Genomic DNA, 25,074 nt, shown 5'->3' with positions numbered 1-25,074 from the left:
CGCATACGTTCCAAAAAAAGTATTTTGAGAATTATTTCACAAGGTGACAGGCACTTTAGAAGTAGTTTCACCCGTTTCATTTCCATGTATTTGGCTATTCAGATGTTTAATAGAGGCAATGCTAAAATAATATACTTGTAGCAGCAAACTAAATGGGAGGTACAATGGTAATAGCATGGTGTATCCTCAGAAAAGGCCTAAGGACAACGGCAAACCCAACGGCAATGAGCACCCCTTGGACCTGCGCTGGGAACGCCAACCGGGAACGCTGCGCGCTACGAGGGGTAGGCCTCCCCGGGAACCGCCGTCTCCGAGTCTGCGGCGGGAGCTGTGCTTCGAGTCACGTGACTTTCAAAGGGAGCCCCTGCTTTCCTGTCCCTGCTTTCCTACCCCTCGTTTCCAAGCTGAGGGCAGTCAGGGCCGGCGTGTGAGAATGAAAAGAAAGAAAAACCCACTGTCCCACGAGTTCTCTCACGGGTAACTCATTCAACTGCCCTCTCTGTTTCCAGATGCGGGAAACTGGCCGATCACCTCCACCTGCTGGCCCAGGTGAGCCTGCACTTTGTGAAGTCCCACCAGAGAGCACCGGCGCTAACTTACTGAACCTCATCCAAGGACAAAAGTCAAATTAAACCTTGTATAATGAAACATAAAAAGTATGTTCTCCAGGCGAAACACAAACACAAACCCCATGGTTTTGGCAAAAATCTGTAAAAGCCCCACGCACAGCAGGGAAGTTCCCCTTGACAGGGAACTCCCTCGCTGCACCAGATTCCCGCAACACCAAATAAGGAAGCTCTTTTCCTTTCTTCTTCAAGATCTCAGAAGAGCCACCCTCTGTCTTCCATTTACCCTTAGCCAAGCCTTCTACAGCACGGTGGTGTGAGCAAATCAAGCAACTTATAACTTAGCTATACTGTAGTTACAAACTCTGCATTATCCGTTCTGAACAGGCTAATAAAGGCGTGTGCACAGCACCCGAGCCTCCCTCCCACCCAGGCGCTCCGGCCCGCCCGTGCTCCCTGAGTGCCCACTGGGGATCTCTGGAGCAACTTCCCGAGTTAACAGGCTCCTGTTTATAGGCTATTCGAGTATTTTAAAATATGAGAAGGGAAATTCTAGTGATTTTAATAAGCAAAATCATTTCTAAAAAACTCTTCTCCTCTTGGGTGAAATTAATGGTGTACGGATCCAGTCGCCTACGGTGAAACACAAGAAAAGCCACCGCTCCCGCCTCCTTACCCTCGCCCGCCCGAGCAGGGTCCCAGGCAGGGCAGCAAGGAACAGCTGACAGAAAGTGGGAAATGAAAGGCAGCAAGCTTGTTCCCACCCGTGGGAAGAGCAGCTTAGCCATAACTAAAGTTATTAAAATATTCACTCCTTACCTCCCACTAAGTTTTCCTTAATTTTAGGTTAAAGGACAAACAACTCCGCTGACCATTATGGATTAAAGAACAGACATTCTCATTTTCCATTATGAAATACATTTTTTTCTTAGAAAAAATATATATATGGATATAGTTAGATTTTAAACTCTCAACAATTTTTCCAATAATTGGTGTCCCCCTCCTCCTCCCCCAAACAAAGCCTGTATAAAGGCAGCAGGAGTTCTTCCGCTTAGGCTACAGAAAACCTGAAGAAATGTCACTCCCACCCTATCGACAAAAAAATTAAGAAAAAAGAAAAAAACAGACCAACTACAAAACCGTAACTTTAGCCCACCGGAGAGCAGAGGTGTGAAACCCAAAGACGGACGGTCCCTCGAGGAGACACGGGCGGCAGCAAGCACCGGCTCTCCCGCGGCAGAGCGTGCGAGGCGACGGGCCTGGGCCCACGGGAGCAGGTAACAAAACTGAAGCTAAAGGCCAAGCCAAGGCTCCTTTCACACCCCTTAGTCCGCCAGGCAGAGGCTCCCGAGAAGCCGGAGGCAGGGTGGGAGACCAGGGAGGGCTCCCCACAGGAGTGCAGACCTGGAAAAAGCTGCCCATAAAGGAGGGGCATGAAGCCCCGTCCCCCGGGACCCTTTGCCCTTGTGCAAACAAAAACTGCAAGCTGCTGGGGGACAGTATCAAATGCCTTCAGCCACAGGGCCCAGGTGGGGACTCTGCAGCAGGGAGGGAGCCGCACGAAAATACGCTCTTACCCCAGGAGAGGAGCAAGAAGGAGTCTCAGCCCAGGATTCGACATCAGTTGTCAAAGACCCTACCCCTGGGACAGGGATCATGTTATTCGGAGAGACTCAAACCACGAGATGCACGCGCACTGCGCTGGGTTTTAAGCAGGGCCAAATTTAAAGACTCCTGCCAACGAGCAGGTGGCACTCCTCCGACAAGGGAGGGGCGAGCGCACGGAGAGGTGCCCTTCTCGAGGCCCAGGTGCGGAGGGAAGGCCAGAAGCTATACAAGTGGAACAAGAACACTGAGAAAGACCTCCCACACCCCAGTCTCTAAGCAGAAGGAACAGAGGAACCTGGGGCCAGCCACACACCGAGAACAACTGTAGTAGCAACAAAACCCAAACCCAGCTCAGCTCCTGCCTACGTGAACTCAACCACTTACGTGAATCACTAGGAAAGGAAGAGACATGCCCGTTTCCAGGCAGAAATACTTTAAATCTCCGTCCCCACTGTTTCACACGGGAGGTCCAGCGCATTCACTCACAAATTAAGACACATGGAAAAAGTGCCAGAAAAAATGCCCTGGCTGGTGTAGCTCAGTGGATTGTGCACGGGCCTGTGAACCAAAGGGTCGCTGGTTCAATTCCCAGGTGAGGTACATGCCTGGGTTGCGGGCTGGGTCCCCAGTTGGGGACGTGTGAGGGGCAACCACACATTGATGTTTCTCTCCCTCTCTTTCTCCTTCCCTTCCCCTTTCAATAAATAAATAAAATCTTTTAAAAAGTGCCAAAAAAAAAAAAACAAGACTAAGCGATGACCCATATGTTCATTATCAGACAGATTTAAGATAATTATAATTAATGTTAAAGTCTACAGTAGAAAAGAGAAAAATATGCATGAACAGATGGGAAATTTCAGCAGAAAGATGGAAACTCTAAGAGTCAAATAGAAATGCTAGAAATCAAAAGCAAAAGATAAAACAAGAATGCCGTGTCACTGAGGGCTCATCATAAGATTCACTGCAGCCAGGAAAAAAACCAAAAAACTAGGGCACGTCAAAAGCAAGTACCTACAATGAAACCCAAAGGGGGGTGGGAGGGAGAGACAGAGAGAGAAACGGAGCACCCGAGAACTGTGGAACAACACACAACAAGCTGACAAAAATGCAATTGGAATTCCAGCGTAAGACGGAAAAAGAATGAGGCAAAGAAATATTTTGAAAGACAACAGTCAAAACATTTCCAAACTTAATGAAGTCTATCAAAACACAGATCAAGCTCAAAGAACTCCAAGCAGGACAAATACCAAAATATCACCTAAACACAACATATTTAAATCACTAAAAATTAAGGACAAAGATAAAATCTTGAAGGCAGCCCAAAAAAAGAGAACAAAAATCAAAGACTTCTCATCAGAAACTATGCAAGTTAAGATTTATTTTCCTTTAAATTACTGAAAGAAAAAGTAATTGTGAATATGATACCTGGGAAAAGATCTTCCCAAAGTGAAAGTCTGTTTTCCAAATAAGTCAAAACTAAGATAATTCATTGTTAAGTAGACCTGTGCTATAAGAAATGTTAAAGGACGTTTTTAGGCAGAAGTATAGGATTGGATAGTAATTTGAGTCTATATAAAGAAATAAAGAGTTTCCAAAATGGTAAAAGAGAAAATGTAAAAGGTATTTTTCTGTATTTTCATTCTTTCTAAAAGAAAACGACAATCTAAAGCAAAAAATGGTAGTAATATATAGGTTACTAACATGTGTATGGTCACGTCACTAACAATGCGGGTTACTAACATATGCACAGTCACTAACCTGTATCAACACTAACAATGTGGGGCACTAACATATGTATGGTCACTAACAGTGCAGGTCATTAACCTTAACTGTACGTCAACAAAATATGGAAGAGGAACGAGACATCATTGTTTTGCATGGAATTTTACATGGTACATGAAGTGGTGTGATACTGCTAGAAGGAAAACTGGAAGACATTAAAGGTATACACTGCAATCTCTAGGTCAAATATAAAACAACTTTAAAGAGAAATATACATAAACCAATATTGGAGTTAAAAACAGAATCCTAAAAAATATTAAGTTGCCCTGGCTGGCATAGCTCAGTGGATTGAGCACGGGCTGCAAACCAAAGCATCTCAAGTTCAATTCCCAGTCAGGGCACATGCCTGGGTTGTGGGCTGGGTCCCCAGTGGAGCCATGTGAGAGGCAACCACACACTGATGTTTCTCTCTCTCTCTTTCTCCCTCCTTTCCCCTTTCTAAAAATAAATTAATTAATTAAATCTTTTAAAAAATTGTTAATCCAAAAGCAGACCAAAAAAAAGGAAAACTGCATTAAAAACAGATAAAAGTAGAAAGCAACTAGTAAAAAGAGATTTAAATCCAACCATATCAATAACTATATTAAATATAAATAATCTGAACATATCAATTAGAAGATAGAGCTCTTTAGATTAAATGAAAAAGCAAGACCCATCTACATTTTGTCTATAAGAAAAAAGCCCACTTTTATTAAATATTAAAAAAGAAATGCGTTGAAAGTAAAAAGATGGAGACAGACCTACCCTGCAAACACTAATCAAAAGGGAGCTAGGGTAGGTACATTAACACAGACAAAAATTAGACTTCAGAACGAGAAGCAGAGTTCAGAACAAACAATATTATCAGGAAGAAAGAGGGATCGTAAGAGGGTCAATCCATCAAGAAGACAATCTAAGTGTATATGCATATGACATCAGATCTTCAAAACTCACCAAACAAAAGAAAACAAACCCACAAAATTACATGGAGACTTCAACAGCTCTCAGAAGTCATTAGCACAAGTAGATATAAAGTCAGCAAGAATACAGGAAACCTGAACACTATAACCAACTAGACCTGACCAACATTAACGCGAGTACTCCACACGCTACCAGCGTCATGTGCGTGGTTCCAAGTGCTCACGGCACACTGACCACCACAGGCCATGTTCTGGATCATAAAGCAAATTGGGACAAGCTGAAATAAACTGCAACTGCAAAGGATGTCTTCTGACCACAACAGAATTAAACTAAAAATCAATTACAAAAAGACGTCTGGAAAATCCCCAAATATTGAGAAATTAACATATTTCTAAATAACCCGTAGATCAAAGAGGAACTCACAAGGGAAATTAGAAAATATTTTGAATGAAAATAAAAACACTGCATATCAAAAACTATGTGATACATCTAAAACCATGATTACAGCCCTGGCCAGTGTGGCTCAGTTGGTTGGAGCATCGTCCCGTAACTGAAAGGTTGCGGGTTCAATTCCCAGTCAGGGCACACATCTAGGTTTCAGGTTCCATCCCTGGTCCAGGAACATATAATCCCTGGTCCAAGTGCGTATGGGAGGCAACCAGTCAACACTTCTCTCTCGCATCGATGTTTCTCTCTCTCTAAAAGCAATGAAAAAATGTCCTTGGGAGAGGATTAAAAATATAGTAAATAAATAAAGTCAGGATTACAGAAAAATTTCTAACATTAAAAGCTTATTTTGGGTGGTTGTGGGGGTGGGGTAGGCAAAATGGTGAGGGTGTCAAAAGGTACCAATTTCCACTTAGAAATAAGTAAGTCCAGGGGATGTAATGTACAGCATGTGACTACAGTTAATTATACTGTTTTGCATATTTGAAAGCTGCTAAGAGAATAGATCTTAAAGGTTCTCAACACAAGGAAAAAATATTTGTAGCTGTGTGGTGATGGATGTTACACAGACTTAGTGTGGTGATCATTTCACAATGTATGCAAATATCAAGTGATTATGTTGCACACCTGAAACTAATATAGTGTTTTATGTCAATTATATCTCAATTTTTAAAATGCTTGTTTTTTATAAGAGTAATGCCTCAAAATCAATGATCTAAATTGCCAGTTTAAAAAACTAGAAAAATAGCCCTGGCTGCTGTGGCTCAGTGGATTGAGTGCTGACCTGCAAACCAAAGGGTCTCCTGTTCAATTCCCAGTCAGGGCACATGCCTGGGCTGCAGGCCAGGTCCTCAGTAAGGGGCGCTCAAGAAGCAACCACACATTGATGTCTCCTTCCCTCTTTCACCCTCCCTTCCCCTCTCTAAAAATAAATAAATAAAATCTTTAAAAAAATAAAAAACTAGAAAAAGAACAAATCAATTCATAGTAAGCAAAAGGAAGGAAATATAAAAATATGTGCAAAAATTGAAAACAGAAAAATAATAAAGATCCCTGCAAACAAAGGATGGATCTTTATGAAGATTAGTAATTGATAAACAACCTCTAACCAGACCCATCCAGAAAAGGAGGACATAAATTACCAACACAATGAATGAAAGAGGGCTCATGAAAACAGATCCTATAGACGTTAAAAGATCATTACAATTTCATCTCCATTAACTTGACAATTTAGGAAATGGATCAGTTCCTTCAAAGACACAAACTACCAAACCTCACTTGAGAAGAAATAAACACCTGAATAGTCCTGTATCACCTCTCAAAGAAATTGAATTCCTAATCAAAAACCCAACAAAGAAATCTCCAGGCCCAGATGGCTTCACTGATGAAGTCTATCAAAAATTAAAGGAAAAAAAACATCAATTCTAAACAAACTACTCTAGAAATTTTTCCAATTCATTTTACGATGCCAGCTTGACCTCAATGCTAAACCTGGACAAAAGGATCACTAGAAAACAACAGATCAATACCCCACATGACAGAGATGCAAAAATCCTCAAATACTTGCAAATCTCATCCAGTGCTATATTAAAAAAAAAACACAACTCTTTTAAAGGGTTTAATCATTTTTAATCCTGACCTGGGATTACTCCAAAAGTCAAGTGGCATTTGATTCCATTCTAAATTAAGTCTTGATGTAAACACACAGTATTATGTCTCTAACTTTTCAAACATACTTTGAAAGGTACTTTCAAAGATACTTTCAAAGAAAAGGCACTGCAGACAGTGGAATTTAGGAAATTAAGAGAAAGATTATGCAGAAGTTGAGACACTACAGAAGAAACCTTAGAGTTAAAAGTAATCTACTGCTTTATGAACACACTCTCAACTAAAAAGGGTATGAACCTATCTTGGTTTCAAATAAAGAAATTTAGGTCAAGAGCCCTGGCTGGTGGCTCAGTGGATTGAGTGCTGGCCTGAGAACCGCAAGGTTGCAGATTCGATTCCCAGTCAAGGCAAATGCCTGGGTTGCAGGTTCAGTACCCAGTTGGGGGAGTGCGAGAAGCAACCGATAAATGTTTCTCTTGCACACTGATGTTTCTCTCCCTTTCTCTCTCCCTTCCCTTCTCTCTACAAAGTAAATAAAATCTTAAAAGAAAGAAAAGAAGAAATTTAGATAAACAAAGTTACCAGCCTATACTAAAAAACTCAGTTCAGTTTCCTCAAGGTTTCCAAGATCACGAACCAAAGCATAATCCCTAATCTACCCTCTGAACACTGCATATCCAGGTCAGTCAATTACTCACCTTCAATCTGGCTAGTATCTGGGCATGGTTTCTTCTTCGACTCTGACTGTCCGGTTTTCTCATCAACATCCAGGAGAGGAATGTAGTCTGTTTTTCCAACAGTTTCTCCCACAACATCATCATAGGCCTCTGCCTCCAGGGTGGCTATAAAGTCCCGTTTAATCTCTCCCTCAATTTCTGGAGGTGGTTCTGTCAATGCATCTGCAAGGCTGAGGTCGGCCATTCTGCACCACTGCGACTGCCTGGTCAAGGGGGGAAAATGATTGACATCATGAGTACTGCACAGGGGAAAACATTCCTCGAAACCCCTGTCAGATTTTTAAAGAAACAACAACAAAAAATATCCAGACATTTAGATCTAGAAGAGACACGCTCATTTTACAGATTAGAAAATTAAAAAGCCCAGTAACTGACAGTCTTTCCCAAGGTAAACACTTTCTTCTCACATCTCTGGGAGGCAAACAGGGCACATGCTACTCTGTTCTTTTCTTTAGTGAGAAACATCAAGTATAAAAAAAAAATCAATTTATCCCAGGTTATACCCAGTAAGACTCAAATCAGATCATTTCATTTCAAGCCTTATAACCCTTTCAAATATTCCATATTATCTTCATTTCCAAATTATACCCCAGAATAATTCTTAAAAGAAAAAGCAAAGAGAGGTCAGATTAGATTAGATTCCCATAAAAAAGGCTACATTACTATCAGGCAGACGAAGTCCCCCTTCTTGACCAAAGACTGAGCACGGGCCTCATCCCGGGTTAAGTCCTGCTTCTTCACGATTCACTGGGGGTAGCCATGGCAACGGCACGCCACACTCAGCCCTACCGGCATGAAAAATACGGACGCGTTCTCTGAATTCGCTGAGAGAGGTGTCCCTCTCTGTGGTCATGTACATTACCATCTCTACAGAATACCAGGTTCTCAATTTTCAAACATACCCTGAAATTAAGAAGTATAATCTACTACCAGCAAAACTATAGGTGAATAGCCAAGAAAATACAGAAATAATGTAGTAAAAAGAGCCAAAGGGCCTGCGATAAATTAAACCCCCAGTACATACACGGCACAGTAGAAAGTAAAACAGTCTGCAGGGTGGCATCTCTGCTTTCGAAGAGTCTGTTTATGAACAGAGTCTCCAAGCGACTCCTAAGGGGGCATATGAGCTTGACCAGGTAAACGGACATCAAACAGCAGTCTTTCAGTTGTATGGAGTGATGGCTACTGCTTCCGCCTGCCCAGAAATGTGTTCTGTCTTATCTTCTCCCCCCCCCCCCCATTTACACCAACGCCCCACAGGGTTAGACGCATGACTGGAGCCCGGCCAATCAGAAGACAGGAAGACAATGGCTGGGAAGGACCGGTTCAAGATTACACCCTGGAAGGAAGGTCAGGAGCGGTGCTGTTCGGTCGCCCTGGGTGTCTTCATGCTCAAGTCTAAGCGAGCGGCCTTCCAATCTTCCCTTCGCCTGCTTTAGTCAATCTGTTTCTGTTGACTAAAGAATCTCAACAAATACACATAGTCTTTCCCCAACCCAAACTTTTAAAAGACAAAATTTACTATGAATCAAGACACTTAAAGGTCAAGCTTCCCTTTCCAACTCTCTCCCGCTGTCTACCTGTCTCCAACGAATGTACTGAGGAAAAAGAAATACACACAGCAAGGAATACAGTCATTCTATCTTCATTTTGTCCCCAAACACTCTCCTCCCACTTTGTCCATCCTGTGATACAAATACGAAAGTCATACTTTTAAAGTATTATTTCTTCTTACTTCCCAAATAAGACCAAGCTGTGAGACTACCACAGTTATAAAATACGCACAAAGCAGATGCATCGAGAACCTTGAGAAATCAGAAGCAAACCCACCCCCGGTTCCCAAATCCAACAACTAAAAGGCTTTGCTGTGTGTTTCAATGTTGTAGAAAGTACAAGAGCGGTAGGTAGCACAGAGGCTTAAAGCACATGGAGATAATAAACCAGACTAGCACAGACTGTAAGCTCAGTTCTATGACACAGAACAAAGCAGAGAGGGGATAAACCCGGGAGCAAGACTTACTTCTAGGCAAGTGTCCAGAAAAAAACCGTATGTCCAGGACAGAGAATGCTGTCAGGAAGGGGAGGGTCATTTCTATATATGATGCTTGTTAAAAACATTCACCATATATATACATATTTTTGTTTTGTTTGGTTTGGTTTGGTTTGGAGGGGGAGGGGAAGGTAGGGAGAAAGAGAGGGAGAGACATCTATGTGGGAGAGAAACATCGATGGGTTGCCCCTCCTACGCGCCCCAGCCAGGCACCAGGCCCACAACCCAGGCATTCGCCCTGATCTGTTATCGAACCAGCAACCTTTTGCTCTGTGGGACGTCACCCAACCAACTGAACCACACTGGCCAGGACCACTATTTAGGCTTTATATAATTGCAAGTTAAAATACTAAGATTTGGAAATACTAAATTTGTGTAGATTTCAAAATAAAATCTTTTCAAAAGATTAATGGTAAGTTTGAGCCTGCTTCCGTGTGCCCATTTTACATCAGGCTTCTTATCTGAAATGCCTGCCATAATTCCTCACAAAGAATTTCAAATGACGGTCTTTTCAAATACGAAAGGGCAGTAGGAAGAGCTTTTTCTCTGATTCATTAAAGCAAATGTGATGTTTAAATTTCTCATGATTATGCTAATGAGATCCTAAACCATAATCTTTCTTAGCATCTAGTATTTCAAAATAATGAAGCTTGCTTCAAGCATACACAGCTGCTACACTACTAATTCTAATAAAATCTGGTTTCTACAGAAGGGCTGAATGCACTAGTGACTCGTTTACTTTCTCAAAGCTGAATTTCTGCTTTGCAGTCATAAACTCTGTCATCTACTCGAGGTCCGGTAAACGTGATTAAGTTCATTTATATCTTCAAAATGTCAATTAAGTAAAGCCATTTTTTAAAGTCAATAATTATCTTTCAATGAAGATATAAAGAATCATTCCTGTATAAACTTGGAATTCTCTTTTTAGGTTGGTAAACTATTAAAATTTCGCTGTGGACAGCCAGCGCACTGCAGCTGCAAACGGCAGTTTTCGGGTCCCACTGGGTCACATGTAAAGCTGAAAGCAGTCGGACTAGGGTGGCTGGGATTTCATCGGCTCCCCATTTTGATAATGTTATTTAATGGCCAGAAGAGATCCACAGTACAATTTTTATGAGCTTCTCTTTAAATAATACAAAGGATTACTTAAACCTCAGGTTTTTAAGCATGAATTCTTTAATGCTAAAGTCTCTATCTTGTTATTGCAGTAGCCATGATCACTATTATATACATCTAAGCAATGTGTCTGTAATATCCTGTTTTGAATTAGTCATTTATCACTTTAAATAGTTTATCCTCAGAATTTTATTTAGAAACTAAACACAGGTACTAAAGAGTATAGCTTTATCAACTTGTAATGAAAATTTTGATTCACTGCCATATGGACAGTTTGTAATACTAATAACATTATTCAGAGTGGGACCTTTTTTATTGTCTTTGCTTCATCAGTCCCAAAGTGTCATTTCCATGTATGCTGTAAAAATAATTCTGTAACTGTTTTGGTTTCAGTTATGAAAGCATCTGTAACTAGTTTCTTGAACTTGAGTATATACTGATATAACCAACACCATAAAAGAAGTTAGTCTCTTGTTCCAAAATTGCAGAGACTTAGAAAAGGAAGAACTGCTTACTTCAGTTGGGTCTTTGGCAGTGCGCTTCATGGATTATTTGTCACTATTGTTTTATTTTAAATTTTGTCCTACCAATAAGACATTTAAGCTAAGAAAATTCAGGATTATCAGGACATATGAATCCAAATATAAGAAAACCCTCTTACTACTCTCTCTCATTAAAAATTTACACATTTTAAAAAGATATAAAAATGAGCTGATACTGGAAGATAAAACAGGATCATAAAAAATATTCAACTAATCCAAAAGCATACAGAAAAGGAAACCAGAATACAGAACAGATAGAGCAAAGAGCAACTACCAAGATAACAGACTTACATCCAACCGCTTCCAAAATCACATTAAAATATAACAGCCTAAATCCAACAGTTGAAAGACCGATCTTCAAGTTGGATTTTTTTTTTAAAAGCAAGGTCCACCTACATGAAGAAACCCACTTTTATTAAATATACAAAAAGAAATGGGGACATGGAGAAATTGGAACCCTCACATTGTTGCTAGTAGGAGGGGAAATGGCACAGCCACTACAAAAGACAGTATCGCAGTTCCTCAAAAAATTAAAAATAGAACTATCATATGCTCCAGCAAAAAGAATTGAAAGCAGGTCTCAGAGATATCTGTACATCCATGTTCACAGCATCATTATTCACAAAAGCTAAAATGTAGAAGCAACCCAACAGTCCGTGGACAGATGAATGGACCAACAAAACCTGTTAGATACACACAATGAAATATTATGCAGCCTAAAAAAGGAAGGAAATCTTGCCACATGCTACACCATGGATAATAAACTTGGAAGACATTATGCTAAGTGAGACAAGCCAGTCACAAGACGACAAATACTAACTTAAAAAAAAAACACCACCATATGATTCCACTCATATGAGGTATTTAGGACAGCCAAAATCACAGAGACAAAAAATAGAATGGCAGTTGCCAGGGGATGGGGGACGATAATAGATTATTGTTCGATTGGCAGAGAGTTTCAGTTTTGCAAGATGAAAAGGGTTCTACAGATGGACAGTGGTAATAGTTGTACAACATGAATGTACTTAATGCCACTGAACTATACAGGGAAAACTGCTTAAGACAAAAGAAAAGAGGGTTGACAGTAAAAGGACAGAAAAAATATACCATGATAACACTAATAAAAAGGAAGCTGGAGTGGCTACATATTGATATAAGACAAAACAGACTTCAGAACACACAATATTACCAGGAATAAAGAGGGATATTACATAATAATAAAGGGGTCAATTCATCAAGAAGATATAACAATCTGCCCTGGCTGGTGTGGCTCAGTGGATTGAGTGCCCACCTGCAAATGAAAAAGTCACCAGTTTGGAGGACTTCCGGCAAGATGGAGGAATAGGTGGATAACCGTACCTCCTCGCACAACCAAGAACAGAACAACAATAATTTACAACAATGATTTGCAGTCATAATATCAGAACTGTCAGAGGATTTATCTAAATGGAAGTCGGACAGCCAAGAAGTTGAAGTAGACCCGTACATCCAGACTGGTAGGGGACGACTAGCCGACCGGGCACGGGGCTGGCGCGGGTCGCAGGCGCACGCGTAGGTCGGGGGAAATTTGGCGCAAAATCGGCGCGACAGCAATCCGGGGCGTGGGAGCGCAGCGGTGATCCCTGAGTACGCAAGCGGCGGCTGGGGGAATCAGTGAGGCAGCGATTGTGGACCAGGGCAGAGCTCACGGCCCAGAAGCCCAGGGAAGTGTCTGGCTCCAGGAGTACGGAACGGTCGCCATTGATCCCTCCCGTCCCCGCTCCCGCCCCTGCCCCCACATATAACATCACAATCTAGCGACTGGGGCGCCCAGCCCCGGTGAACACCTAAGGCTCCGCCCCCTACCATAACAAGAGCGACCAGACCAGAGAAAAAATAAATAAATAAATAAAATAATAGGAGAGACAGGGAAAGACAGAAGACATGTTTCCAGCAGAACAGATCAGTCCCCCAGGACTCATCCTTTTGAGTGACCAAGAAATAGCCAATCTATCAGATGCACAGTTCAAAACACTGGTATCAGGAAGCTCACGGAACTGGTTGATTTTGGATGCAAATTACATGAAAAAATGCAGATTACCATAAAAGGGATGCAGGAAGATACACAGAGGAGAGCCAATAGTGAAAGGAAGGAATCTGAGTCTCAAAACAACACAGTGGACCAGAAGGAAGATAGAATCAACCAAGCAGGAAAGCATGATGAAATAAGAATTCAAAAAATTGAAGAAAAGCTTAAGACCATCGAGGACACCTTTAAACGTTCCAACATCCGAATTATAGGGGTACCAGAAGGGGAAGACCAACAAGTGGAAAAGTTATTTGAACAAATAATAAAGGAGAACTTCCCCAAACTGGCAAAGGGAACAGTCTTCCAAGAAATCCAAGGAGCACAGAGAGCCCCAAAGAAGTTGGACCCAAAAAGAAACACACCAAGGCACATCATAATTACTTTAGCCAAGGTAAAAACGAAGGAGAGAATCCTAGCAGCAGCAAGAGATAAGGGGACAGTCACCTACAAAGGAGTTCCCATCAGACTGTCGGCTGATTTTTCAAAAGAGACCTTACAGGCAAGAAGGGGCTGGAAAGAAATATTCCAAGTCATGAAAGACAAGGACCTACATCCCAGATTGCTCTATCCAGCAAAGCTCTCATTTAGAATGGAAGAGAAGATAAAGTGCTTTTCAGATAAGGTCAAATTAAAGGAGTTCATCATCACCAAGCCCTTACTTTATGAAATGCTAAAGGGACTTATCTAAGAAAAGAAGATAAAGAAAAGACATGTATAGTAAAAGGACAGCAAACTCACAATTATTAACAACCACACCTAAAGCAAAACCAAAGAAACTAAGCAAACAACTAGAATAGGAACAGAACCACAGAAATGGAGGGCACATGGGGGGCTAGCAGTAGGGGTGGGAGGAGGAGAGAGGGGGAAAAGGTATAGAGAATAAGTAGCATAGAATGTAGGTTGAAAATAGATAGGGGGAGGGCAAGAATAGTACGGGAAAAGTAGAAGCTAAAGAACTCATAAGTATGACACATGGACATGGACTAAAGGGGGGGAACGTGGGTGGGAGAGGGGGTACAGGGTGGAGGGGAGTGAAGGGGGAAATGGGACAACTGTAATAGCATAATCAATAAAATATATTTTAAAAAAATACATGTGAAAACTTAAAGCTTATAGACTGGCACATAAGTGCTAAGTGAATTTTTAAACAATGTTTTTGATTTCTTTCCAAATCAAAAGCCTTCAAATTTTCTGCTTCTAATGATGTAATAAAACTTTAATATTGCCAAAAAAAAAAAAAGAAAAAGTCACCAGTTTGATTCCCAATCAGGGCACATGCCTGGGTTGCAGGCCAGGTCCCCAGTAGGGGGCGCTCAAGAGGCGGCTGCACATTGATATTTCTCTCCCCCTCTTTCTTCCTCCCTTCCCCTCTCTAAAGATAAATAAATACAATCTTTTTTAAAAATAAAACATTTTGGCTAATTGTTAACCCTAAAGCCAAAAATAAATACATAAATAAATCAAAAGTAATGACAGAAAAAATTAACAAAATAATTCTATTTAGCAATAAGTGTTATTGTTACTTCAGATCCTGTCAATGAAAATGCTAAAAAACGACTCATTGAAGAAATTTTTAAAAGCCTGCCTAATTCTCACATCAAAGAGTTCCATAAAAGTCATTGCTTTCCCCTTTTCTGCCTATAACCATTACTATCCGCTAGCCTATGAAAGCTGTTATGAACCAAAAACAATAAAGGATGTCTATGACTAGTTCCATAATCAAGGAGAATCTGGAAGGACACCTATACTCTCTGTAACACCATACAGTAAGAGCCCAAGAGATTTATTTTTGCTGGAAATGCATGATTATGACACATTTCATGCAATCTACTCAAACTTTTTCTAATTTAGCACACAGGAAAATACAGAAAATCCAGCAATACATTTTAAATCTCATTTGTCTGAGTGCAGATTCTCAAAGGGCAGCTTTTTATGCACTGTAATCCTTCCCCCCAGCCCCTTGCCAACGCCCCCACCCCGCCCCTGCCGCCACCTCCCGAACTACTTCCTGAGCTGACATGTGGTTCATCAACAGCAGCTTAAATTCAGCCTAAGAAGGTAAAACGGATAGAAAATTAGATGGACAGTGGGAAGGTCACGTGGCTCGGGGTGCACCCAGCCAGCCAGCATCCACAACCTGACACAGCTGGGCCGTTCTCTTCTTGTCACCACGTATAAATAGAAGGATGATTTAAACACACACACAACACCTCCTTATGGAAAGTGACGCTGGAAAGGCAAGACCGGCGTTGTGCTGGAAGTGCAAGGGCTGGCTCTTAGAAGGCTCTGGTTCTCAATGTATCCGAGAGAGCTCCCAACTGTGTGTTCTTTCTAAAACCTGCACAATAAATTCCTCAAGTGCTCTACAGATCTGTTAAACTGGTTCTGCGAGTGTTCCAGAATTGATTTTAATAAATTAATAAGTTTCTTCCCACACTTCCACACTCATTTAAGGTCACTCGATACTCATTTATGCCTTAAAATGTTTATAGCTTGTGGACAAAAGGATATGACAGACTATTAGTCTCAAATCTCGATGTTCAGGAAAGTCTAAAAATGAACCCTTGTGAATGAGAAGTATCTACTTTTTTTAAATCTCTCTCACTATTTACAGCATTCATCTTTTATTCATATGGATGATAAAGAAAGTTAACTTCAATGGGTTTGTTAATTGGAGGCCAGACGAGAAGGCTGGGTCCAGGAGTCCCTACGCTTTGCTGAAGCACCAGCTTACTCAGACTCTCACGGTGGCTTTCAGTGAGTCACCTTCCGGGGCTGAGTTCCCTCATCTGTAAAATGAGGACGGTGAGTTATGTGGCTCCTAGCTTGATTATTCTAGAAGCTACTTATAATTCAGTTTCATCATTGAAGTCAGAAACAAATAAATGTCATACAGGTCCTCGATGTGAATGTGAGTTCACATTGTTAAAGTAGTGAAGTATTTTATATATCAAGTACTCTCAGTTACAGCTGGGTCCAGGTTTAGTAAAAGCTTTTTAGCAGAGGGAGAGCCGAAACTCATCAGAGCACAGGGCCCTGTTTGAGCAAATCTGACTGGGGCGGAAGAAACTCCACCCAGCGCTGGCTAACACCGCTCCGCCAGAACCTGAGCCCCGTATTACTTAACCCGGCGCCCAGAGCACCCAGTTTTCAACACAGCACTGTGGACATCTGATCTTTCATTCTGACTACACGTCTGAAGCGAAACTCCCTGGTATTCTAGAAGGGCTGTGAAAACAGGTAGGGCGAGGCAAACCGATAACGACATGACGTGACGATGCAGCACGGGAGAGAGTTCTGGTCTCCTGCCTGCCCTCTTACTATTTATAGCTGTGTCCTCAGAGAGACTGCATAAGAATATATGATGAGGTCACAAGCACCTTCTCTGCTGTATGGTTTACTCTAGATCACAAACTCGAGAATTAATAACTACGAAGAAAATATTTTCTAGGTCTAAAGAGATTAAATAGTGTTCGTATCTGATTTAAATACACAAAGTATGGACGACTTTTTAAGCTCCTAGAAGTCCTCCTGAATATTTTAGGTCATCTTATCTATAGTCAGTCACTTGGGATCTGTGCTCATTCCTTCTGATGAGAAATTTGCAATCTAGCTTGCAAATGGCCTGTCGTTGCCTCTGCCCTCCCCTCCCGACAGCCCCGCCCCCAAGGTGCGGCTGCAGAGCTAAGGGGGAAGCTGCGGAGCTAAGGTGGAAGAAGAAAACTCACGAAAAGGAAGAACAGAAGCCTAGTTTCCACCAACATGCTCAGTCGCTGTTCATAACACTCTAATATTTTTTCTACCAAGATGCATTTGAGATAGCATTATTTCAAAAAAATACAGAATCCTACTTCACAATTTAAAAGGAGGCAAGGGTTAAATAGACGGACCACATGTGAATTACTTCTTATCAAGTAACTTTCCTCCTGATCCCAGTGAGAAATTCCAATGGAAGTGTCTTGAGTTTCCGGGTGTGGTGTGAAAAGGGAGAAAAATAATGCAGCGACATGGAGCATTTCAGGGAAGAAAGCCGACCTGGAGAAGGCATCGAGTTGGAAGAGGGCAAGTGGGCCCGAGGAGGGGGAAGGGAGGCAATGGAATGGCCACGGGCAGGCTTGACATCTTTTAAATACCGCCTCGCGATTTTACAAGAAAAAAAGAAATGTTTTTCTCAATGACCTGGACTAGTTTAGAAACAAAAGGATCATTTCTAACCTTGTTATCTAAGGGAAATGCATTCTGAGTTCCCAATAACCAACTTAATAAATGTTTAATAATTCTTCAAGGTAGAAAAGATGGCTTATCATGCTCAATTAAATTTTCTCTGTAATTGATAATCTGCCCTGTTTTTAAGGATGGGTGGGGTTGGAGGGGTGAGTTATGGACGAGACACAGAACTGGGAAGATACACGGGCTAGTATTTTCTTCAACACTTTTTTTTTGCATGACTGATACTCCGAAGCCGGCAACCAAGCTGCTACCCCAGGATGTCAGCGAGAGCGCTGTGGCCAAACGGCAGTGCTGTTTCCCAGCTTGGGAAAACCCAGCATCTCGGCCAGCCCCAGTGTGACTGTAAGACCACTTACAATCTGACACGGTGAGGGGACAGACAGCCTGCATCGTGAAGATGCCATACTGAACGCGACAGTGTTTCAGTTTGCCTGGCAGGCTCTCGGCTGCTAACTGGGTACTTTACTCCTCAGGTTTGTTTTAATGAATTTCTTTCAGAGGCCTATGGCACATCAGGCTTAACCTTGTTTGGAGACTGTGTTCTGCTCCTAACTTAATTATCTAGAAAAGCTTGATTTATACATTCAATCAAAACTGTCTTTTGTTCTAAGGAAAATCACGTCTTTATTAAGGACCTCTGGGGGACTCAGCCACCACCTCGCACAGCTCAGAGCCACCTCTCCGCTCAGCTAACCTGAACTTCTGCTCTCCCCCAGAACCAGGCTAGCAAATGGCAATTTGGCAACAAACTGCCCATCCTGAGCAATGAACTCGAAATGCCCCGGAGAACAGACTCATTTTCTACCCCAGGTGCCTCCCTACACACCGTACAGACAACAGGACAACAGCGGTCCTATCACAAACTAGCAGAATGTCCGGACTGCACACGGCTCTGTCCCTAACCATCACCTGTCCCACTCCGCATAGGACTGATTAGCAACAAAAGAGAGCCCGACTGCTAGGACAGCTGAGGCCATCACCCAGCTGATACACTTTACTCCCACGCAGTCCCCAAAACAGAGTTCCTGTTCCCACTGCTGTTTTAGGGAGCCCTGTCCTCTAACCATGAAAACACTGCAAACACAGGCACAGACGTACTCACACACAGAGAACCTGCAGCACAAGGCAGAAGGCCGAGCTTACTTACAGGAACTATGCGGGCAGCTTGTGTTCGGTCCTGACCGAATACATTGCAGCGTAAGGCACCTGCCTGCTACACTTCCGTCCAAGTGCATTTAAATCTACTTCTCCAAGAAGAAAAATCCACACTGGATACCTCCCACTGTTAGCCATGTGATACAGACAGTCCCTAAGTCTGGGTATGTGGGCCAGAACAAGAGACGACAATGACACAGCACTTACATTTCTGCTATAACCATCCTGAGGACAGAATCTTCCATTTCACCTCAATTTTTTACAAAAAAGAGAGAGTGAATTTTAAGATTCTCAATACCCAATGCCCCCAAACTTGGAAAAAGAGAAAATATTTTTTAAAACTTTATTATTCATCCCAAGACAAAGGAAAAAAAAGTCAGAGTTTGCTTACATCTATCCAAAAATTTCTATCCACCTAAACCCTCTGAAGGCCTGTTTAAAACCTCCAGTTCAAACAGTCTAGGATCCAACCCCCTCACTCTGACAACAAAAAAGAACCAGAGTAAACAAATCACGTACACACGGAGCTGGAACTGAGGGTCTGGCCAAGAGGAGAGCCAGAAACCGAAGCAGGGTGTGCCAAAACTGGCAAAATCTTAGAATTTAACAAGTTCTGCCTTTATCTGATACAACATCACAATACTTAAAAAAAAAATTCATTTTGCCCTACCTTTTCCTCTTAAAAGGATGAAGGCAGTTGGGAACCCGAGTTCTAACACCAAGAAAACATCCCAGTAAATTTAAAAGAACCCCAATGCCTATTTTAAAAAATCTAGTCCTGACTGGTGTGGCTCAGTTCATTGGGTATATCTTGCAAAACGAATGATTACCAGTTCAATTCCCAGTCAGGGCACGTGCCTGGGCGGCGGGTTCGGTCCCCAGTCAGGGTGTGTGGGAAAGGCAACTGATTAATGTGTCTCTCTCACACTTACATCGATGTTTCTCTCCCTCTCCTTCTCCCTCCCCTCCCCTCTCTCTCTCTAAAAAAATAAATAAATAAAATATTCTTTTAAAAATCCAAACTCCTTAGTGTGATGTCAAAGCCACGCCATCCTAGAAGGTCCGGGCCTATAACCTACCACAGCCATCAGCAGGTTCCCACATAGGGTCTCCCTATATTTTGGCCGCATGGGGCCAGCTGCCACTTTCCAAGCCTGTCACGGGCAGCACCGCCGTGCACCCTGTGTAGGGGCTCGGAAGGTGCCTCTGAAGGTGCCTCTGCAGGATGCAGATCACTGCGAGGTAAAGGTAACCGAAACCCTGAGGACTCAGAAGAAACTTCTGCTATTCCCTTAACTATCTAGAAGAATTTAAATTAGGAGCTTGGCCCAGAGGAAGAGTGAAAATCAGAAATGACCTTTTACCTATTTGTACGGCAGAGAAAACGAGTAATCACTGAACACGCGCTCCCCTCCCATGCTCTCCCACCGCACTGCCTCAGGTGCCCCGCCTCACCCCTGGCGCGGATGCCTCCGGTGCCCGTTCTCCCTTCCCGTCTCTGGCTCCCGTGTGGTGTGCGCAGGGTCCCCGCACATATGCGTTACGTTTGGTTCTTTCCTCCTGTTAGTCCGTCTCAGGTCTCCTTGACACTAGACCAGCCACAGGCACCTTGAGAGTAGAGGAAAGTTTCTTCCTCCCCTCCCCGTGCTGATCTGCTGATACTGCTCTCCACACTTCAGATTCTCCTTGCTCCCCCCTTGTCTGTCAACATTTCGGAATCCAGGTCCACATCCTGTCGCCCTCTCTGTGACTGCCTTCCCAGAATCTGTTCTCCCGGTGCCATTCAGAACTAACAAACAGCACATCGCCTGTACTCCCGTGCTAGCGGGGGCAGTCTGACCTGTGCTGCAGTCAGCTGTATACAGGGCGTGGCAAATGCAGCTTCACAGTTGTTCGTATGAGTAACTGTAATACATAATTAATAATAATACAAAAATAGGGGGGCAGGGGCTGGGGGGCAGGAGGCAAAGGAGAGAATTGGGGATATCTGTAATCGTGTCAACAATAAAAATAAAAATAAATAAACTCTGTGTTTCATGTACTCACAACTGTAAACCTATTTTTGCCCCACCCTGCATACCAGCAGCTCCTACAAACTACCAGGTCTTAAAGGTTGAAGACCACCAGGACTAAATGACAGGTATACCTTCTCTTAGGGTACTACCCGTATTTTGCCGTGTATAAGTGCACCCATGTTTTTGGCCCAAACCTTCAGGGAAAAAAAAGATTTCATTTATTTATTTTTAGAGAAGGGCAGGGAAGGAGACAGAGAGGAAAAGAAACATCAATGTGTGGTTGCCTCTCATGTGCCCCCTTACTAGGGATCTGGCCTGCAACCCAGGCATGTGTCCTGACAGGGAATCGAACTGGCGACCCTTTGATTCACAGGCCAGCACTCAATCCACTGAGCCACACCAGCCAGGGCCCAGGAGAAAAAAAAGTCTTTAATATTTTTTTCACTTTTTTTTATTGTTGTTCAAGTACAGTTGTCCATTTTAACTTTTTAATTCAATTTTTTATTTATTTATATTTAGATACCTGTTGTTTGTATTAGAAAGGATATTTTGCATACGGATATTGTTATTGCTTTCTAGAGTTACACTTTTACCACATAAGCATAAATAAAAGAATTAAAAACATTTATATAGAGACAGAATTAATACTACCCATGTATACTGCACACTCTTATTTCTCCCTCAAAAATTTGGGCAAACAAGTGCACATCATACAGAGCAAAACACAGGACTTTACACAAAAGATGGGCCAAAGGGGCAAAGCCAACAAAACAAAGGGGCGAACTAAACGGTTCTTCAACGGCACAACAAAAGCGAATAAAAAGACGTGTCTAGTTTGAAATGAGTCAGAGGTGCCAACACTACAGACACTCTCCAGAGAAAGAAAAAGAATAAACAGATCCGAGTCTGAAGAGTCATCGTGAACTGAGACTACCCGCCTCACGTCTGCTCGCCGGCACAGCTGCCGCCTGAGCGATCCCGAAAAGAAGGCCAAGCGGGAGCAGCCCTGCGCGCCAGCCCTCCGTGCTGGCTGCCTTATCATTATTAGGCGGAGGAATAAAAATAGCTCCCAGCTTTCAGAAAAGCACAACAACATGATGCAACGGGGCAGAAACAAACAGCTTTTTATTCAAGAGATCAGCTGCCACCACCAATGTTAACTTACTTCACTGCATCAAATATTAAAACTTTCGCAATTATTAAAATGTTAACTATAGTATCAGCTCATATGTCTCCGTCCAGGAATAATAAGTTATATGATTTTAAGATGACTTAGTGCTAGAATAATTAGATAAAGGGAAGAGTATTCACACTTGATTATCTCAAAATAAAAAGTTTAGTTTTAGCCCTAGCTGGTGTGGCTCGGTGGATTGAGTGCCTGCCTGTGAACCAAAGGGTCAGCAGTTCAATTCCCAGTCAGGGCACATGCCCGGGTTTCAGGCCAGGTCCCCAGTGGGAGGTGTGCAAGAGGCAATCACACATTAACATTTCTCTCCTTCTCTTTCTCCTTCCCTTCCCCCTCTCTAAAAATAAATAAATAAAACTAAATTTTATTTTTATTTTTAGAGAGGGAAGAAAGGGAGATAGAGAGAGACAGAGAGAAACATCAATGTGCGGTTGCTAGGGGTTATGGCCTGCAACCCAGGAATGTACCCTGGCTGGGAATCGAACCTGGGACACTTTGGTTCCCAGCACGCGCTCAATCCACTGAGCTAAGCCAGCCAGGGCCAATAAAACCTTTTTTAAAAAAATTAAAATCACAGCAAAAAGGAGGGGCAGGGATGCCAGGATGATGACAGAGGGAGCAGAGAGACAGAAACAGGAGGAGGAAAAGGAAAAAGTACTTCCCCAAGAAGTACTAAGTTATGAGAAACAGATTGTCTTCTGATTTCTAACTGCAACACTAAATGCTAGACAGCAATAGAGGGATGTCTTTTAAAACTGACATTTTAAACCTAGAATTTTATACCCAACCTATTGACGTTTATCAAATGAGGACCAAGTGGCAAATTCAAACAAGCAATAAATCCAAATCACTTATGTTTCCAGACACCCTTTCTGAAAATGAACCTTCAGTGCAGATTCAAAAAAAAAAAAAAAGACAAATGAACACAGCAGCCCAGGAAGGCCACAGTACCCAAACAACAGTAAAATCAGCCTGTAGCAAAAATAAAAAGTCCCAGGCTGATGGTAACGCATGACATCAAGAAACAACTGTCCAAAATTAACCTTTCCTCAGACAGCGTAATTTTTAAAAGCAGAATGGCCTTACATATGTGGTACAGATGACTTATATTTTTCTAACAATAAGGAACAAGAAGACAAGTAAAAGTTGGGGGGAGGAGGGCTGCTGGAAGGGAACCACACAAGAAGGCATTGATTCAAACACAATGCAACCTGAACAGTGGCCTTATCTTGATCTCGCATATTTTGAGAAAAGAATGCATTTAATACTGACACTTAGAACACTCATCAGGTTTCCTGACACGGGCGGGTCCATGAGGAACTGTATTGTGTCCTCAGGTGTAAAGGGTGGATACACACTGTATCTGTAGAGGAAAGGAAAGGGGGTGGGGCCAGCTCTAAAACAGCGGCTTTTGAAATCAAAGCTAAAAGGCTTTTGCTGACTGTTGAAGTTTAATCTTAAGTGGGCAGAAGGCAATGAGAACTCTGCCTCCTCACTGGAATGTGCTTCTCTATTGGCCTGCAAGTCTGCCTGTGCTGACCTTTCAGAGAGAGGAAAAGGTTGGTCTGTTCTCCCTTGTGCTAGTGGGCTGGCAGAGTGCACATGGGTGGACGAGGGCTCGGCGGCTCTGAGGCCGGCTGTGTTCAGTATCCGACTGTATTTCTGGTACAAGCACTGGAAGATTTTTGCCATAAGTGCATTTTTAATCCTTCAAAAATGAGCAAGGCATATGAGATAAAAGAAGTTTAAACCACAAATGAAATTAAAAAGGAAAATTATATGATATAGCCATCTTGGGGGTGGAAAAAACTCGTAAGAGCAAGCACCAAAGAGTTTTACAAACTAAAACGACAAATTTTCCCAACTAAATTTCTTCCGAGCAATTCCGAAGCAAATGCTGAGTAATCGAAGGAACAAACCACACCCTGCAGTAAGAGAAAGATTTTGGGGGTCAATTCGGAACCGAGCACCATGAAAGCGGAATGGGAGAGGGGCGGAGACGTGATCAAGCTCCCCGCCCTGTTGCTTCTTCCAGAGTGTTCCGAAGGACATTTCCTACCTTCTTGCAGTCACAAATTGAGACTGTATGACTGGGTCCTGTCAGTGGAATGCAAGATGAAGTAATACACTTCACCACAACGTGTTAAATAAGCTCCTCCCTGCTGGTGCTCTTTGCTCTCAACCAAATAAATAAAAAGGATCCCGTGGAGGACTCCAAGACACCAGATGGAAGGAACCAGAATTCTTCAGTCATCACAGGAAGCAAGAAATAAACCTTAATTGTGCAAAGCTACTGATATGCTAGATTACTTCACAGCAGATAGCATTAATTACCCAACTAATACCAGGATCTTACAGGTCTAACATCCCCATTTTGCAGGTACAGAAACTGATCCACAAACAGAGTCTCTAAAAATTACACTAGTTACTGAAAAGAACCAGGTTCTTTTGTTAAAGACCACACAAGGCAGCAAGATAGTTCCCCATACAACATGTGGGACCTTACATTTCTACAAAAATGCTTCTGAAAATCTCACAGACATCCATCCCAAATACTGTCACTGCCACTGGTTCTCACATTTGGACTTGTACCAGTAAAATACGGCCGAAATTATTAGAAACTTTGCATCTCACAACAAACGCATTACATAAAACTTTATATAATTCGTTACTCTATTACCCTCCTTATTTCTAAGGAGTACATTTAAAGTATTATATATTATGTAAGCATATCATGTGAAAAGGGTATTTGTGATCATTTCTACGGAGAGTACCATGGGCATTAAGCCCATGGTCAAATACATAATTTTTGACTATGCCTTTATTTCTACGAGAAGAAAGAAAATCCCAAGTTTTTAACAACAGATCACATTTAAAATAATTCACCGTTGGCAGGTCGTCTGGCTCCTCTTTACCTCTGTCACAGCTGGATATAAGATCTTAGACAAGTCACCTCGCTTGATTTGTAAAAAAAGAATTATCTACAAAGTCTTTTTTCAGCCTATTGTTTGCCTGTGATTTGACTATTCAAGAAAATGTATTGAATCTTATTAGGTGGAACCAT

General features: G+C 42.2%; 1 protein-coding gene across 24 annotated transcripts in view; it reads right to left on the bottom strand.

The window, feature by feature from the left end:
* The window catches only part of MAP4 (microtubule associated protein 4), a 134,801-nt gene that overhangs the window by 85,085 nt on the left and 24,642 nt on the right, over positions 1-25,074 (bottom strand). For 23 of the 24 annotated variants that reach the window (XM_036030401.1, XM_036030397.1, XM_036030402.1 and 20 more), the window contains exon 2: positions 7,610-7,851. In XM_036030401.1, coding sequence (XP_035886294.1) covers positions 7,610-7,832 — 223 coding nt within the window. In that variant the 5' untranslated portion in view covers positions 7,833-7,851. Of the gene's footprint in view, positions 1-7,609; positions 7,852-18,801; positions 19,053-25,074 lie in introns of those variants that run through there. The other variant, XM_036030392.1, reaches the window with a different exon arrangement.

The sequence above is a fragment of the Phyllostomus discolor genome, chromosome 7 (assembly GCF_004126475.2).
Source record: "Phyllostomus discolor isolate MPI-MPIP mPhyDis1 chromosome 7, mPhyDis1.pri.v3, whole genome shotgun sequence".
NCBI classification, from domain to species: Eukaryota; Metazoa; Chordata; class Mammalia; order Chiroptera; family Phyllostomidae; genus Phyllostomus; species Phyllostomus discolor.
The sequence above is the reverse complement of the archived record's forward strand: the minus strand, read 5'-3'. Positions and strand labels throughout refer to the sequence as shown.